Source organism: Plutella xylostella, chromosome 25 (assembly GCF_932276165.1).
Source record: "Plutella xylostella chromosome 25, ilPluXylo3.1, whole genome shotgun sequence".
NCBI classification, from domain to species: Eukaryota; Metazoa; Arthropoda; class Insecta; order Lepidoptera; family Plutellidae; genus Plutella; species Plutella xylostella.
The window spans coordinates 7,847,085-7,866,183 of NC_064005.1; the positions used below are offsets into that span (position 1 = coordinate 7,847,085).

The 19,099-nt window shown below is 39.5% G+C and overlaps 1 protein-coding gene across 1 annotated transcript; it reads left to right on the top strand.

Annotated features, from left to right (window-relative positions):
• Positions 1–15,456: 15,456 nt before the first annotated feature.
• LOC125490607 lies at positions 15,457–15,918 on the top strand. Its single transcript, XM_048630405.1, has one exon. It carries the CDS (start codon positions 15,457–15,459, stop codon positions 15,916–15,918), a length of 462 nt encoding a protein of 153 aa, XP_048486362.1.
• Positions 15,919–19,099: the final 3,181 nt, after the last annotated feature.

Here is a 19,099-nt window from a genome sequence, read left to right on the forward strand (position 1 = left end):
TAGAAATTATATTTGTCGCAGTTATTTTTAATAGCATACATAACAGCATAAAAATAAATCGTACAATCCAATTCATATGTAGCTATTTTGAGCATGTATTATTTGAATATGTATTCTTGTACGACCTTCAAATATAACAGGCTAACCCCCTTATTCATAGAAAAGTTACAATACGTTTTAACTAATAAACTGTTTTGTCCCTCTCTGTCAAAGAACAAATTGTTCTTTGTTGGAGAGGGACAAAACAGTTTTTTAGTTAAAACGTTTTGTAACTTCTCTATGAATAAGGGGGTAAGATTATAAATGGTTAGCCATAACCAACTGGCAATGTGTTTTTGTTCACAAATGCTTTGTTTCTGCACCCATATATTTCGTAAAATTGTATATCCGATGAAACGTTGTGAACAAAAACTCGAGCCCAGACATGATCAGTTAGGACTCGTCAAAAGCAGGAATCTGAAGCGATGGCTGTTTCATTTCTTTTCCGCGTCTGAAGAAGCATATTCTTTTCACGAATTTTCAGCGAGACCAACAGTCCTCGCCAAGACAGCTAACATAATAAAAGTGTAGTTTTGAAGAAACGTAATATTGTTGGGAGTTCATTTGTAATTGTATTGGACAGAATATAGTTATACAGAGGTTATATGAGGTGCTTATATTTATTAATATGCTTTGTGCTATTGGCAGAAGTGGAAAGTAAAAGTGAAAGGCTAGTTTTCAAAAGAACCATTAATTATTGGTTTTTGTTTCAGAAATTATTTTTGATTATGATTCCATACAGTACACGTATAAACTCTAAATTCCATTTAAAACTCAATAAGAATTAATCTTAAAATGCCTATACCGACATAGATATTTGTAAACAGAACAAGTTGAAAGCAAAGTGACATTATTTATTTCCAAAAATTAAACTGCGAACTTAGCTGAAACGGCTCGACCTATTTCACGCAGCGTCGCAAAAACAGACTGCTGGAAGCGTCCCAAAATCTACGACAAATATAAATAAATAGTACAAATAATATTATAAAACACCAGTATTGTAAGAAGAGAAGTCAACTTATTTAATTTGGTTAGAAGTGCTACCGTAATTTTTCTTTCTTTTTCGTAAGATATGTCCATGATATCGTCCATGTATTTTAGTTATTTTGTTTTTATGCAGCTTACAGCATAATGCAAAGCACTTAGCCATAGTAAGTGTATAAATGAAATCAGCAATTAATCACTTAGATATTTGTATACGACCTGCCAAAGTAACGTTTTGTCGCAGTTAGTAGGGTTGGCCTTAAGGGTCACTTTTACCAAACGCTAAACGTATTTAAAATTGTATTTAAAACAAATTTTAAATAGATTTTGTACTTACTGACAGACATTTGACAGGCTACTAAATACGTTTAGCGTTTGGTGAAATTCCACCTAAGTCTTTCAATTTTTGACCCACCTGCGTACTAAATACCTTCCAAAACCCGGTAGTATTATGCATTCAATTTTAAAGGTAATGTTGTAAAGTCTAGAATCCATAAGAAAGTTGTGAATTGCGTGCCGTCCCCCCACCGACTGGGTATACTCATAATCGCAATATAAGGGTAATGGTAGCACATTTTCGTTCCGAAACTTTCAAGATCCGCGCCTCCACCGCCGCCGCCGCCGGTCGGAAAAATTAAAAATTTCCCTCCTTCATTACCATAAATTCCTTTTTCGGCTCAATCTCTCGCAGTTTTAATTAATTAAAAACTGAATGGATGGCTGTTTCTTGATAACTTACTGTGTCGCGAATTTTTCTACCTCGAACAAGTTGTTTTTTCTTCTTTTTTTCTGTCTCGTTCTGGCTGTATCTGGGTGTCGCCGCGCCTTTAATTTACGAATACGGAGGTATATAAAGCTGATTTTCTCGTTGTTTTTAAAATGTGTAGTTGCAGTGCGTGTTGAAATAAATAATATTGTTTTATTTTTTATTTACCGATATGTAGTTTGATATTCATAATTTTATCATTTTAACAGCAATAAAGTTTGGATTTGTGCCCTCAGAATCGACCTCATTGCCCTAATAAACTGTTTTGGTATTGACGCATGTTTTTGGGGCAAAGTTAGCTTTGTAGGACTATAATATTAAGCCTAAAGCGTTCATGTCAATAAATTATGCAACCCGACTAAAGTTTTAAATACGATTTACCTAAATCTTGACGGAGGGGAACTAAAGATTTTATCTTCGCAACTTTATTTGAAGGACCATATTGGAAATTAATTTATTCAAAATTTATTTGAGCGCTATTTTATCAGTATTAACTTTTAAAGTTAGCAACCGATTTAAAAGTCATATTAAAGATGGAAGTTGGGTTTATTTTATTGGTCTTATTAGTGTTATTAGTCCTATTATATGGTTTCTATGAGTGGAGCACAGGACCGTGGGACTTGGCATAACATGGAGGAGGCCTATACCCTACAATGGGTTGACATAGGCTGATGATGATGATGATGGTTTCTTGTAAATTCGTTACAGCAGTAGCAACCACAGATTCAGATTAAGTGAAATTAGCTTTGTTATAACCCAATTCAGAATCCCTAGTGAATAAATCATTACCTGGCAAACATATTATAGACAAAAATACTTCCAGCCTATCCGGCCTTATCGTTAAGAGCGATATCTTACAGGCAACCGTCAGTAAAAAAAATATTATATACTTACTCCACTTTTGAAAACAGAAGATAATTTATACAGGTACTTATATGCTTGTAATAACACACATCAATTTATCAGCGCACGCAATACTTGGCGTAATGCATAGATGAAAGACACTGAAACACTTCGGATTGAGTCAAACCACTATTCTGGAACATTGGAATGGGTTGCGGAATTCCTGAAACCCGAAAGGTCGACCATAAACGTACGGGCCCAACCGGACAAAACCCCGACTCTTTAACCAACTTAATTTGCCCATTACATAAGGCAATCTCTACGTTATGCTATCGTAGTAAAGGTCAGTTATGGGTGGCTGATATAGTTGCAAACATTTGCAAATATAAGGTTTTCTCAGCAACGTATTTTGGATACAAAGTTATTTTTGAAATCTATTCTTGTTATGTGCAGATTCCTGGTGAATAAATGCGTAGGATGTTATTATGCCATTTGGTATTTTATGTATGGTGTATAGAACACATTAATGTATTTTTATAGTAATATCTATAAAAATACATTAGCATACTACATTTATTATGTACTTACCGTCGAGTGCTTCAGCGATCTCACCATGTCGCACTTAAATCTGTTGGTTTCAGCGCATGGTTATGTATAATATTATGTAATGATTTATATATATTAAATAAACAAAGTTAAAAAAAAAAAAAAAAAAAAACATAAAGTATAAACATTACACATTTTGTATACTGTCAAAGAACCGTTTTAAGTTAAACCTAATGATAACCATTGTTCCTATGATATGAATAAAGTCAAAAATCTTCCAGTCAAATTACTACAAAATCAGTGGTGGAAGTGGGGTGTTATTTGTCGAGACGTTTCTTTTACACTGACACACCATCTTGTTCGTATACAGGGTGTTGCAAAAAGGGTATACTAAGCCGAAACTTACATGTGCAGCATGGTATATCAAAGCCCGAAACTGAAACCAGAATTTCAAAATTAGTATACCCTTTTTGCAACACCCTGTATAGTTAATCTAAGAAACAAAGCATTATCTCCGCATGGCTGGAGCTCGCAGCTGCCTCGTGCTGCTAGCAAGTGCAGCGCCATCTTGCGTCTTGTACCAAAGTTTATAATAATAACAATTTACGGAATGGGGTTTTATCAGTAATACGAGTATTCCCGTTGGCAGAAAAAAAAACGACGTTATGTGTTACTGAACTGATGGCAAAAATCCATATTTTGTAATTGTTTATTTTAAAATCCGCCCGTTCCTAAAATACAATAACTTATAGCCAGCATAAACAATACAATATTATTTTTTCAAAAAAGAATAAGAAATTATTTGTGAGTTAAGCTGCCTATATCAAAAAATTTTTTTGATATAGGCAGCTTAACTCACTAATAATTTCTTATATGGTTGTAGACATAAAATTAACTGAAAATGTACAAAACAAGAATTAGTCATCACGAATTCACGATATACTGTACTGAGCGGTTGTGGCTCAGTCGGGTAAGCGCCCGCTTCTCACGCCAGAGATGCGGGTTCGAATCCCGACGCTGACATGTACCAATGAGTTCTTTGTATAAGTGCATTCGTTGCCGACTTTAGAACTACCAAGTTGTTTAAACCGAACTTTACTTAGGAATGGACTTTATTCATAAAAATATGTATAAGTAGAATTAAGCAAAGTTCCAAGGTCTACCCATGATGGATCCAGACGTCTGGTAAATTATGTAAAAATAAGCATTTATATAAAGTTAGTAAATATGTACCTACTTGAACGGAAATAGCCCGACTTCTTCAAAATCAAATAGAAAACTGTTATATAAAAAACTTTTAGGACGACCGACCGTATTTTGTATAATTTATCATAATACGCGTTCACTCTAGCTTCAGGATATTTAGAATGTGTAGAATATAATATTATGGCTTTCTTATCCTCAGAATGGCTATAACATACTCAACCTTCCTCAGAATAGCGAGGCGTTGTTGACCTCCTGCCTATGTCGCCTGAGAGTGGTTCTGCATCTCAATTGTCTATACGCAGTTAGAGGTGTTTCATTTACCTATATACCTGTATATTGAATAAAAAAATAGTACCAAATTCAAATTCAAATGGTTTAATCGACGTAAAATTTTACAATTGTTTGTCGATAGTCATCTACCACCATTTCACAAAGGCCCCGTCATTGAGAAGGAAAGAAATGGCAAAAGAAACTCCTCGAGCATCTTTTCAACTTTTTCCTTATATATCTATTACAATTTTTACTTATATCTAGTACCTACCTACAATTTTACTTAAGTACCTATATCCATTTCATTTTTTCAATAGCCTTAGCTGAGGTGGACAAGACCACGCGTTTTTGTCGTTTAAATAATCATTTATGGGTGATTCTTCGGGGACCGTATTTTCGACGGCGTTGAGGATATCTCTGTAACCAATTAAGATAATACCACGTAATTTTTTTTCAATACAATCTAGCTCTATCTCTATTTGTAACCAATCTCATTTTTTCAGTAAATGTTGTTTCAGTACTGAAAAAAATTATTTGAAGTGTGTTATTCTGATTCATATAGGGCGTCCGTTTGCCAGCTTGAGAAACAAAATGTTTAGTATCACATTTCCCTTTTAATTTATTAACATAAATTAAATTTTTATCAAAGGGCAATGAGTTTTCCTTTCACAAAAAAAATATTTAGTACTTATAAATACGTAAGTTTTTTTATGAATAAATAATTAAGGAGTGTCCGGCATGTAGTACTGATTCATATGTCGTAACATGTGGATGACCATACTTGGTCTTGTAGTGGCAATGGGAGTCTGGTTGTCCGCTCGCTGGAAGCCAGCTTTCCAACGCACCAGCCAGTAGATGGAGGTGCTCCTAGAAGGCCTACATCCAGGTGAAAAGAAGGTCATAATCTGATTCATATGGTCTTGGTTCAGGTACCCTTCTGATTAATATGTCTCCTGTAAAAAATATATTTTCTGAGTATGATTCTTCAATATGAGTTTCATGTAATACTCTTGGGTTACAGATTTATGAAAAAAATATTCAGCACTGTAGTGTGTATGTATTACGAACTACCTAAGGTTTTATGCAAAATCCTGATTCATATGTATATGATTCATACGGTAAAAAACCTCATCCTATACAGGATGTTCCAAAAGTTTACGTCATGCTTTGGAAGGCTGATAGAACACCTTAGGAGTGACCAGAATATTGCTATATGACCTCAGTAAAATGACGATAGTTTTTGAGATATTGACACTTTTATAAATTTTCTGAAAATTGTCGCCCTAGACCAGTTTTTTGCATGTCACTGGTACAAAATTCAATATTTTTAGTTTGAATTTTATTTTGCGTAACCTTCTATAGTTCTTCTATTGATGACAGTCCAAGAAGATTACCAGAAATGATGTATGTTAAAAAAAAGATGGTTTTCCTTGGTGTTCTTTTTTCTGTTTCTGATTCATATGGCCACAAAAAATTGTAACGTCAATAACTCAAAAACTACTTGATAAAAACGAGTGCCTTTTCCAATTATATGTTATTTGCTATATCCATTTTCATATAAACATATGTTATAGAGCTAAAAATGAAATTAAAAAATGGCCATATAAATCAGACGAAGAATGGAATTTCGAAGAATAGTAAGCTTCACTACATAATGTAGCTTTAACATAATTCTTAAATTTTTGCTCAGTAAGGTTTATTGCTTCATTTGATATTTTATTATAAAAACGTATACAGTTCCCCATGAATGATGTGTTTGTTTTCGAAAGTCTGAGTGTGGGGAAAAGCAACTTATTTTTGTTTCTGGTCTCAATACCGTGAGTGGCTCCTACTCTACTAAATGAATTTAAGTTTTTACGAACATACATAATATTTTCATAGATATATTGGCATGGAACAGTTAGTATACCTATTTCCTTAAACGTATCTCTTAATGAAATTCTAGACCCTAATACATATATGGCTCGAATTGCTCGTTTCTGCAGAACAAAGATTTGATTAATGTCAGCCGCTCGTCCCCACAATAGAATTCCGTAAGACATAACACTATGAAAATAACTAAAATACACAAGCCTGGCTGTATCTACATCTGTTAACTGTCTAATGGTTCTAACCGCATAAGCTGCAGAACTCAATCTACCGGCTATCCTCTCAATATGGGGTCCCCATTGCAACTTTGAGTCAATTGTAATACCCAGGAATACCGTTTCATTTACTAACTCTAGCTTATCGTTATTCAATGTCAAATATGTCTCTACTTGTCTTACATTAGGCAAAGTGAATTTAATATATTTTTTTTTCTTGGAGTTAAGAGCTAAATTATTTACAGTGAACCAATTAGCAACTATGGAAAGAGTACAGTTTGCATTGTCAAAATTGACTTCTTGTCGCTTCAACTTAAATATAAGTGAAGTATCATCAGCAAACAGTACTATCTCACATAATTTATCTACCAAAAACGGTAAATCGTTAACATATACAAGAAACAAGAATGGTCCTAAAATCGAGCCTTGGGGAACACCCATACTGACAGGACAGCCAGCCGAACGCACTCCATTTATGTCAACTAGTTGAGTTCTGTTGCTCAAGTATGATTCCAATAATGTAAGAGCTTTGCCAGTTAGCCCATAATATTTAAGTTTCATAAGTAGAGTGGCATGATCCACACAATTAAATGCTTTCGATAGATCGCAACGCTACCTTGTGTCGCTCAGTCTGGCACGACCACGCGGGGGAACCCTCGTTGACAAATCCCACAAAATCTTGATGATCACACTTCTGGTTCTTAAACTTTATTATAATATGCACAAATGAAATGCCTATCAGCTGGTAGCGATATTTTGAAAAATTTATAAAAAATAAATGAAAAAATATTTATTTAAATTAAAGATTATGAAGTTACAAAAAATATAGGTTGCAGTGTTTGGTAATAATTTAAAGGTGGTGATGTAGCAAGGGCTACCACACTAGGCTAGGCCTGTGTCGTGGATACATAAAATTATTCCGAATTAATAATTAAATCAATCGCGAATTGCAAGAGAGAACCGAACGCCCGCGCCTGTGGCAAATACTGAATTACTACCACAATACGTTTTACAAAAAATAGATGTATTGCAATATACCCACCTACCCGCATTTATTAATAAAAAATAACCACAATTTATTTCAAAATGGTCTGGACTACTCAACTGACAGCCAAGGCGTAAGGCCGTGTACAGAAACAAAGCTGGAAATGGCTGGAAACTTATAAGTTAATGTTACTGGTTAGGTTAGGTAAGGCAAAGTATGAAAAAGTGAGCGCTTATAAGTTTCCAGTTTTCTTTCTTTCTGTATATGGCCTACGATCTTTCTCGAGATGCATTCGTTATAACTGGAGCTTCATAGTTAATTAACCTTCATAGCTTCATAGTTCTTAGTACTCATTTTGAGCTGTTTGGCGTTTAGCTGAAACGATTGTTTTATTAGGCATATTGTGGTGTTTGGACCTTCTATTCTATTCTATTCTATTCTCTGTGGGGGTGTCAGTACCTGCACCTGGCTCTCTCGAATGGAACCTTTGTGCATATCCGGTTAAGGTCTAAACTGCCTTCCTAAGCTTGGACTATTTCCCACCACGCTGGTCCACTGCGGGTTGGTGGGTTCACAGATCTAGATGTGCTAAATCTAGATATGCAGGTTTCCTCATGATGTTTTCCTTCACCGTAAGAGCGATGGTATACATTGTACTTAAATTCAGAAAAGGACTCATTGGTACATGTCAGCGCCGGGATTCGAACCCGCATCTCTGGCGTGAGAAGCGGGCGCTTACCCGACTGAGCTACCACCGCTGTTGGACCTTTTTTGATAGAAGTTTCTAGATACGGTTAGTTTTGTCTATTACCGAATATAATAATTTCCTTAAATATCAAACTTATATTCTAACTACATGACTAACCAACCTTTGTTCATAACATACATATCCAAGTCCGCGTTGTTCTATGATTATGATTATACATAAGTAATATGAAAGGAGCCCCTGATTATGCCCTTGAAGTTTGAAGAAGTTCCCATAATGAGATTTGGCGTTCCTATGGCTACGATGTACCTACTCGTATGTACATTTTATTATACTCAAACAAACTTTTGAAATATGGAGATGGGGAACGATATAATTTTCTTGTAGGTTATTAGATTTATAATTTGTTAGTTACTTTATCATGTTCAAAATTTACTACTTCCTTCATCGAGGGCCTGGGCCTCTAGTACGAGTTTTTCAATTTGTGTAAACGAAAAAAGTTTTGGGGTTGCTGTCGAACAGCCGAGGTGAACAGACGTGTCCGCTGACCGCTCCTAGACCCCAACACGTGCGAACCGCTGTGCAATACCCGCCGCACATAAAAAAAAAACCTTTGTCTCGCGGGCCTTCGTTTATTGCCTAAAACGAAAACGCCTAAACAAGTGTTAACAAAGTGATCTCTTCCTTGATTGCAAATGTTACTAAAGTCCTCTACTTTATTAATTGTATACCGGGCTACAATTTAACGATCGTGCATCTAGTGTTAGTGTTCGTTGTGAAGTGTGTTCCTGGGCAGAGTGATACAGCTCCCCCACAGGCACGACGGAAGATCTCTACCCCACTCAACGCTACACCCAGAATCAGAACCGTGCGATAATTTGGTGAGAGAATTCCAATACATACGATCTAGATACCGCCTACGAAGAACAAATCAGGAGTATAACACATTAACTTGCGCTAGTAATTGATGTTTTGATTGGTGACGCTGCACAAATTCCTAGGAACCATCTAAATGTGTAGTGTTATCATTTAGTTATAATTATAGTGTTAATCTTTCCGAGTGACATACGACGACAGAAGCAGCGACGCGCCAAATCTAAACAAAACGCTGGTGAAGATAAATCCATACTGTTTAATACTTTAGATGCTTAACCCCCGAGGACAACGTGAAAACGCCAGCCAACCATCAGAATAACATAATCAACAGTCAAGAGGTAGGGCAGCCAATAAACACTAAATCGTCAACACAGTCAGAGGCATCTGAAACATAATACCAGCGGCTCATATCTCATCAAAAGCCCCTATAAATAAAACCAAAACCCTCACATCGTGCTAGACAATAGGCACAAAGCCTTTAACTAGGTTTTCGAACAACCTACAGATTCAGTTCCGTTGTCATTTTGTACTATTAGGTATACTAACTTAGGTAACTATTAGTACATCCCTTCATGTGGTGATAACAACATAACAAGTAGTGTGTAGATACATTATAACATAAACAATACCACACCCTAAACAATCGCGCTTTGTTTTATTGACCTTTCTGTAGACAATATTATTTACCTAATCAAGCCCTGGAAATATAACATACCTATACTCACAAATATCCTGCGACATATGCAGACTCACTAACATTAACTAAGATTTATTACCCCACAGCGAAGAAACTTCTTAGTATTAAGCCCTCTTACAGATACACAAAAACAGAAAAAGATTCAGTGAAAAGCATTTAAAAAAATTAACAAAAACGTAAAGCACAAACTTAACCAGATGCAAACTATAAAATAAAAACAAAGCAACATTGAACCTAGGTAAAATAAACACATTCCAAGAGTCCAGCAGAGAAAGAACCCGAAACAATACCCAGAAATTGCTCAACATCTGCAAGTCATAAACAAGAAAGCGACGCAACACTGCCGATACGAAAACAATAACCAGAAAAACCAATTAACAAACAAGAGGAATAACGCAACCCTAGGCAATAAAACTTTCAAAACGAAAACCAATACTTTAAATTCACAATGGAAATCATAAAGATGCTCGGGGACGGAAACTGTTTGTTCAGAGCTTTAGCGCACCAAATAAATGAACTGTTCCATCTAACTTTTGACCACGCCGCGATACGAAGAGATCTAGCTAGGTACGTTAACGAACACCACCAAGACCTAAATATTGAACTAGCCATAAACATTCAGGATGAAACTGGCCGGTCTCGCTATCTTAAAAGCCTCTACAACGATGGCATTTGGGCAGGTGAAGAAGTTATTATTGCAGCCGCAAACTATTACATAATTAATGTAAACGTCCACCATAAAGACTGCATGCTGACCTACAGGCCAGAAAAACCTGCTGAACCCGTAGGGGATATAAACATATTTTTCGAAAATAACCACTATGATAGCCTAATATTGGAACCTGACAGCCTAAGCAACGGCCAATCGCCGATCAAAGCACAATCAATAACACAAACCGAAACGCAAATCTCAGTTAACAGTCCTGAGGATGTAGCTGACGACACGGGATATACACTAATAAGAACAAAATCATCGTATATCAAAAAATACCTAGTTAACAGCCTTACTATAGCAACATGGAACGTGAGAGGAACGTCCTCACCAGTAAAAAAATCAAGAATTGATCATGAACTTGCACTAAGAAACATACACGTAGCAGCTATACAAGAAACAAAAATGACATCTGGTATCTTCGTGTCTAAAAACTACACGTGGCACCTGAGTGGAGTGAAAACCACAGCTCATAGAGGTCTCGCTATCCTCATAAGTAAAAACCATAACATCACCCTGGAGAAAACTATAACAGATAAAAATGTTATGTATGTCTCCCTAAAAACCTTGAACGAGAAAAACAACTACGTAAATTGGCATATTATTACGGCACACATCCCCAGCAACAACCAAATGGCGTTAAAACCATTCAATAATCTCAGATTCCTCATAAGAAATAGTCCTAAAAATCGAAATACGATAATCCTAGGCGACTTCAACTCCCACATTGGCTACGTAGATACAAAAAAACTACTAAAGAAACGACACGTTGGAAATAACCTATTCCATGAATATAACAATCCTAATGGGGATATTCTTATAGATACCATAGAAAATGAAAACCTCCTATTAGAAACCAGTACTGCCCGACCTTCCTGTAAAACAACCTGGAAATCTGGCAAAAACACATCACAGATTGACCATATAATTTCGACAAACCCATTCAACCCAAGATTCAAATTCATTAAAGGAGAATGGGCCGGTAAACGAAACACGATATCGGACCACAAACTTATCTGGGGAGAAACCTTATACACTGAAACGAACAACACACCAACTACGCAAGAAAACCAATCCCCAAAAACACCTAATAATAAACAACCAGGATTCAATCATAAGCAATTTAACTATGAAGCACTCTCCAACATACCAACAAGAATGAAATACCAAAGTGGAATTCTAAGCCGCATGCCTACGTCTAATCAGAACAAAGAGGATGACAATCCTTCGATGGAATGGGAATCAATAACAGAAGCAATAAGATCAGCAGCAAGGGAGTCGCTCAACATAAGATTTATGAACTCGAAACCAATTAGAATTGCTACGGCTAACTTACAAAAAGCAAAATTTCTTAGGAAGAAATACCCGACCAATGCATAACATAACAGAATCTTAAAGGATTGCAGAGCAAAGCTGCAAAAAGCAAAAGATGAAGACAAAAAGAAAGCATGTGAAATGTTCTTCTCGGACCTCCAAAAGAAGCACCCATCTAAACGTATGCAGATTATCTACCTATTTTACAGAGACCACAAAATGGACATGAAGAGAAAGAAAAAACTTAACTACATCCCCATGTCAAAATGGGAACTGGAATTAAAGGAATCTGAAGGACCCAGAGTCCCACTACTACCGGATGAAGACACAACGAAGCTAGGCAGCCCACCAACCATGGAAGATGTAGAAGATATAATTAAAAAAATGCGAAACCGAACAGCCCCTGGAGAGGACCAAATAGTTATTGAATTATTCAAAGCACTTCCTCCCAAAATGATAGAGGAAATAACTAAACATTTACAACAAGCTTTTCTCTATAACATAACACCCGACTCATGGAATCGAACAGTACAGGTACCAATACCGAAAACCACAAACCCGAAACTAGTAAATGACTACAGACGGATCTCAATCTGCAATAACATATACCGTATATATGCAAACTTTTTACTAGACCGCCTCGACTCATTGATCGAACAACCAGGTAACTATCAAGCCGCCTTCCTGCAAAACCGATCTACCGACGACCACATATTCACACTTCGCCGAGTTCTCGACGAAGAGTGGCGAGAAGGCAAAAGACTATACGTAATGGCAATAGACCTCGAGAAAGCATTCGATACAGTAGATCTCACAGCGCTACGAGATATACTACTCTCCAGAACCAACATAGCCTTAACAAACCGCATCGTTAAAGTTTGCATGAATGAATACACCTCTATAAAATGGCTAGGTCAACAAACCTGCGAAATAACAAAAGGCAAGGGAGTCAAGCAAGGTTGTCCACTATCGCCACGTCTATTTACGATTCTAATTGATGATGTTTTGAAGACGTTGGAAGAGGAAGTCTCAGGTCTAAAACTGAATCAGGACAATGCAATTCAGCTGCCGATTATACTATCTTTTGCAGACGACCTAATATTACTCTCAAACGACTTCGACAAACTCGAAGAGATAATGCAAAAAATTAAAGTTCTATTATACAGCTGGGCCTAAAGGTAAACAATGGAAAAACCAAAATACTAATTAGGGATCCTTTTCTAGCAAAACAACCGCAATTCATTATGGTCGACGGCGTTGCCCTTCAACCAGTGGAGGAAATTAAATATTTAGGTACCTACATAACATCTGGACTATGCAGAAAAAGTACAATAAGAAACCGCTGCAAACAAGCAGAAAAAAATGCAAAGGCGTTAATTCAGTTTGTAAAAGAAGCAAAAATGGATTGGCAAACTGTCCGTACCATATACAAGATGGTAATTGTGCCCGGTATGCTATACGGACTGAAGGTAGCAGCACTTACAAAAGCCAACAGATCGCGCCTCCGAAGGTACGAAAGATTAATTCTTTGGGACCTACTACAACACGCCCGCGACAAGCCCCCTATAAGGAAAGCCAAAGATGTATTACAGGGAAAAACAATAACCAAAAGGCTGAAATGTCACAGAATATGCTACTACGGGCACGTTCTCAGGCGAGAACGACCGCACTTACTACACGCGGCACTAAAATATCAAGCACGTGAAAAAAAGGTAGGACGACCCATCTATACCTGGAAAGATTCACTAACACAAAGCCTAGCTACCTACAATAAAACCACGGATAAATGGGTCAGCCTAGCCCCACATAGAGACATCTTCAAGGCTGCAGCATACGAGGCCTTGAATGAAAGCGAAACTGACAGTAACGACGAAACATCGGACTATGAAAGTCACTACACAGCAGGATCAGAAACATAAAACACAATAACCAAGCCCGAACTACTGTGAAGCTGCTACGGACCAAATCACCCTTACATCAAGAAAAAGACAATAGGACGCGAACTCCAAATGAAGAAAGTGCCGAGAAGGCTACCAACTTACGCTCTCCACAAAACCCAACTCCTTCCTCTACCTAACATCCTATATTGGCTAATTAGGGTGCATACTCGGTCGATTATACTCCATTCCTACCCTTTCCTCGAGCGTGTGTTCCCCCCCCCCTTAAAAACTGAGCGCCCCCCAGTAGGCGCGGCACTTTCCGTGATACAGGGTGACTCCTGGCTGGGTGGGTGCATTCATTCATTCATTCATTCATTGTGTAAACGAAAAAAGTTTTGGTTTTCTTCTGTCACCTGCATATATTTATTATCTGTAAAAAGTTTCATGATAGTTTCCGCTAGAAGCGCCACTTTTTGTATGTGAGAAAACTGAAACTTTTATAGTTTTCGACGACCTATCAAACCTGTAATAAACGTACTCACAGTTCATTATAAAAGTTCGTTCGGTCGTTCGTGAAGATGAGTTCGTTGTAGGATTTTTGCCTCTTCCAAGACTGGATGATTTCTGGCATAATATTCCCGTGTAATTATATGTCGCAGCGTTGGCAGACAAACGCCGCATCGATGTTGATTTGAGCGTGTAAACGCGTCGTAATCGAATCAGAAACGTCAAGGGATTTTCCTTGGGTAAGGTCGATACAGCCCTGGCAACATTTTAAAAAGTAAGAGGTCACGTGACGTTTAAAAAGTGAAGGGGCCATGCCGCCATTCTGGATTCTGAGCTTGGACGAGTTGGACGTGACACGGGAAACAGTGTGCTGTATCGAACTTGCCGCGTTTCTAAAAGTAATCCGTCTGCATCATCGCGATCTTGCATTGTTACATTAAGTGTTGATTGTAATCTGAATAATCAAGATACGAACTACACGAAGAGCCTATTATTTCCGCCCGCACGATGAATCCACCGCCAAACGAGATGCCCGGCGGACGACCCCTCGCCGTCATCAGATGTGGGATCAGAAGACGCCACCCCACGTGCTTCACACCACGACACGAAAGACGAAAAATGGCAGCAGCTTCTAGAACAACAGAATCGGAATTTCCTGACGCTTGTTCGAGCTATGAAAACGCCGTCGTCGTCGTCCGAGCTGAGGTTACCTGATTACGATCCCAGTAAATGCGATGTCGACGCACGTTCTTGGATGTCGACTGCGGACCTGTGCATCAACGACGAGAATCTGCTAGGCGCACGGCTTATGGTGGCCTTGAGCCGCGCTCTGAAAGGTCATGCGTCCACGTGGCTGTCAACTGTATCTTTCCCCTGGATGACATGGAGTGACTTCACGGAGCTTTTCATACGAAGGTACGAGTGCCCAGAAAAACAGCTTCATTCCTAATTAATTTGAGTGACAGTAAACCGAAAGAAAATGAGTGCCTTGCTACTTATGCTGCCTAGCTGATGACTGCAATCATGTCACGCTGGAAGAACATGAATATCGAACAGCTTGCTTTGGCTACAGTGTTGGCACATGTTTCCCGATTTGACCGAAGTGTCCAACGACTGGCTTTCACTACAGAAGTGACTACGCGCAACCAGCTTCAGCAAAAGCTCAAGGCTGTTTCGTTTCTAAAACGGAAAGTAGCTAATAGCGAGGACTACCTCGATAGCAAGAAAATTCGCAGCTTCAGTGCCTCTGTTTCCATAAAGTGCAACTACTGTGAGAAATTAGGGCACAAGTCCACGTTCTGCTTACAAAGAAGATGTGGTTGGAGGAGACCAGAAGAGCGTTCCCCTTCCCAACCAAGTGACAATTTCAAGAGGATACCGCCTCCATCTACAGCGAAGACTGCGGTCACTGGCTTCCACTGCCAGGGCCAGGGACACTTCGCATCCAGCTGTCCAAAGCGTCGCAGAGAGGACCAGGATGCTGCCAGTGGAGGAGCGAGTTGATGCGGTGCAGCCAAGGAGAAGAGGGTCGATCTGTGCGTAGTGAGCGCGCCTGCTGGGATGTTGCATTAATCTGGTGAGCTGTTTTCGTTTAAACTATGACTGTGGTTTCAAAGTTTAGAGGCTAGATGTTTCATTACGTGGATGAGGTTAGTGTGACCGGTACTGTGGAATTATTTTCGAGGTTCGAGTCCTGGAACTGTTAATCTGTCGGGTTGCCAGACCTGTTGACTTTAAAAAAAACTAATGATATTGAGGTTGATCAAAATCCTGAGATTAAGTTAAGTTCATTAGGGTTATGGACATGCGTCCATGACCTCATTAGGTAAATGTCCGAAAGTTGATTCCCTATTTTTTTTTAATTATGATCTCTTTATGCTAAGTAATGATGAAGCAATCGATTGAATTGTTCTGTGGTGTGTCTTGCTCAATTGTTTAATGCCACTGGATGGAAGTAGTGATGATGATGTCCTCCACGACGTGTCCGTCGACGGCGACACCTTGTCAGTTCCTGGCATGTGCTCGTACGTGGCTTGCGAAGCCGAACTTGGTCTTAAACGTGCGGCTACAGATGTTGCACTGTAACTGTCCGCTCGTGTTGTAGGTGTAGTTGTAGGACACCTTGGGACGAGTTTTCCGAGCGTGGCGTTTAGCTTCGAGTTCCTTGAGTCGGGCATCTTCGAACCTGGCCGTTCCTGTTTTAACTGCCTTTCTCCACTCCGATCGCATCAAGGCATCACTCTCCCATGTATCACAGGACATTCCACAAGACGTTAGATGTCGTTTTAGGACGTCCTTGTATCTCAGGTATTGCCCACCAGGCTTACGTTTTCCACAAGATAGCTCCGAGTAGAAGACGGATTTAGGCATTCGTGAGTCTTCCATGCGTACAAGGTGTCCACACCATCTTAACTGCCCCTTCATCAGGAGACATTCCATCCCGGCTATATGGGCACGACGCAACACCTCGGAGTTCGGGTCGCGATCTTGCCATTTGACCCGTAATATGGCGCGAAGACATCTTAAGTGAAAGGTGTCCAGACGCTTAATATCAGCTTTGTATAGACACCATGTCTCCGACGCATACAACAAAAGGGGCAGTATGATTGCTTTATACACTGATATTTTTGTGTGAAGATGTAGGTCATGAGATTTCCAAACTCTCTGGTTGAGTCTACCAAAGGCCGCAGCGGCACTGGCAATTCTCGCAGCAATTTCGGACTCGAGGCGGTTATCGTCACGTATCAGTGTTCCGAGGTATCGGAAGGTTCGCACCTCTTCCAGCGGCTTTCCGCCCAGTAGTACAGCAGTGTCGGACGCAGATGTACCTCTTACGGGCTGCTTCAATATTTGTGTTTTCGACACACTTATCACTAGGCCAAATTTGCGACATGACTCGTCTAGTTTATCCAGATATTGCTGCAGGTTGCTGATACTGTCGGCCATAAGGCAGACGTCGTCAGCATACAGGACCTCGAGCGCGTTCTTCCTTTCAATTTTGCGTTTAGATCTGAAACGACTTAGATCAAAGACGTTCTTATCTGACCTGACATTATAGCTTGCAGTGCGTCTCGTAGGTCTTCATAAAACTGAAATTTGTCATCATCATTTGAGGTCAGCGTGGGGGCGTATACACTTACTAAATGTAGGTATTTTCGGTGAGCCAGGTGAAGACGTAGTGTCATGAGCCTGTCATTGATTCCTTTTGGAGGCTCCACTAGAGATCTTGCTATTGTATTCTTTACTGCGAACCCAACTCCACTTCCAGCTTTTTCGGTTGCGGGCTTCCCCACCGAGTAGTAAGTATAACCACCTCGTACTTCACAGAGCTCCCCACTTTCCGACAGATGTGTCTCACTGATTGCGGCTATGTCAATATTATAGCGGGCTAGTTCGCGAGCTATAAGCGCAGTTTTCCTCTCCGGGCACAGGTTTTTCTCACTATCCAGAAGCGTTCTCACGTTCCAGGTAGCTATATTGATATTGTTATTATGTATTTGTCTCTTTTGACCGCGATTGGTTGGTGCCCAAATGACCGCGGTTTGCCATCTGGGTGAAAGGCGAGACGGACTATGTATAGGCCACCTTTTCTAGGCCCCTCCCCTGATTGGGGAAAGCAGAGCGATCCTAAATAGGGCTGCTTTGCCATCAGGCGTGCTGCCGAACCTGTTTTCCCGTCTCAGTCGAATCCAGGAGCGACCACTCTCGCCTGACCGCCTACGTGCAGAGAATCAACTAGGAACCGGACCCACCCGCCCGAATTCCTTCCGCCAACGCTCCATCGCCGCAATCTCGAGTCCAGTTGAACTGCCAGGTGTCATCAGCGCGTGAATATATTATAGTGGGTGAACACATGCGCAGGTGCAAACCCACTCTCTCGTCTTGATCTTCAGGTAATCAATGGAACGGCGAGCCGATACCAGGGAGTAGTTATTCCGCTACTTACTCGGACGCCAGAGCCTCGTTCGTTATCTAGCAGGGGGCACCACGACGGCCGCATTGCCGTCGCCGTCAAGGACGCGTGCAGGTGAGGATGACAATTGGGCCGGACATGATGTTAGTGCCGTTCCCCCCTTACCCCCCAATGGAAGTAGTAGTACCAGACTAACACTGGATGGAAGTGTTAGTGAGTGCCGGATGGAGGCACTGGAATGACATCGGATGGAGGTTGCCGGACAAGTGAGCAAGGACCATTGGTAATCAGATCCTGATCCGTGTTTTTGTTTAGTACAGAGTTAAAGATAGTGGATTAACTTTCGAGTAGGTATTGATTTGTTTTGTCTGATACCACTAGATGGAAGTGGTAGTAGACTGACGCGGGATAGAGGTTGTCTTGAGTCACTATCAGACGCCAGAGAGAGGTTGTCTTGGATGAGAGTATGATTAATTTAAGCTGTGTATACATTCTTCGATTATTTTTAACGTTATTGCTGTTCCATCAATGGGTTTAAGCTGTTTTGAAATTTTCCTTTTTGAAACGTGTAACTAATTGAACTTTGATATCCAATTTTGAGATTTAATGACTTTGTGTCTGATACTGTTCAAGTTAAAGCTTCATAGTTCATCAGTGTGATGAATGCAGAGTTCATGCGCCCACTGCTTTTTTTTCCCTGACTAGGTCAGGACTGGCCGAGTAAAATTCAGTTACTGCAGTTGTTTTTCTTTCTTTCCAGATAACTCACAC

What these genes read in the sequence shown, in the direction of transcription:
- LOC125490607 (XM_048630405.1), top strand. Translation starts at nt 15,457, where the DNA reads ATGAATATCGAACAGCTTGCTTTGGCTACAGTGTTGGCACATGTTTCC.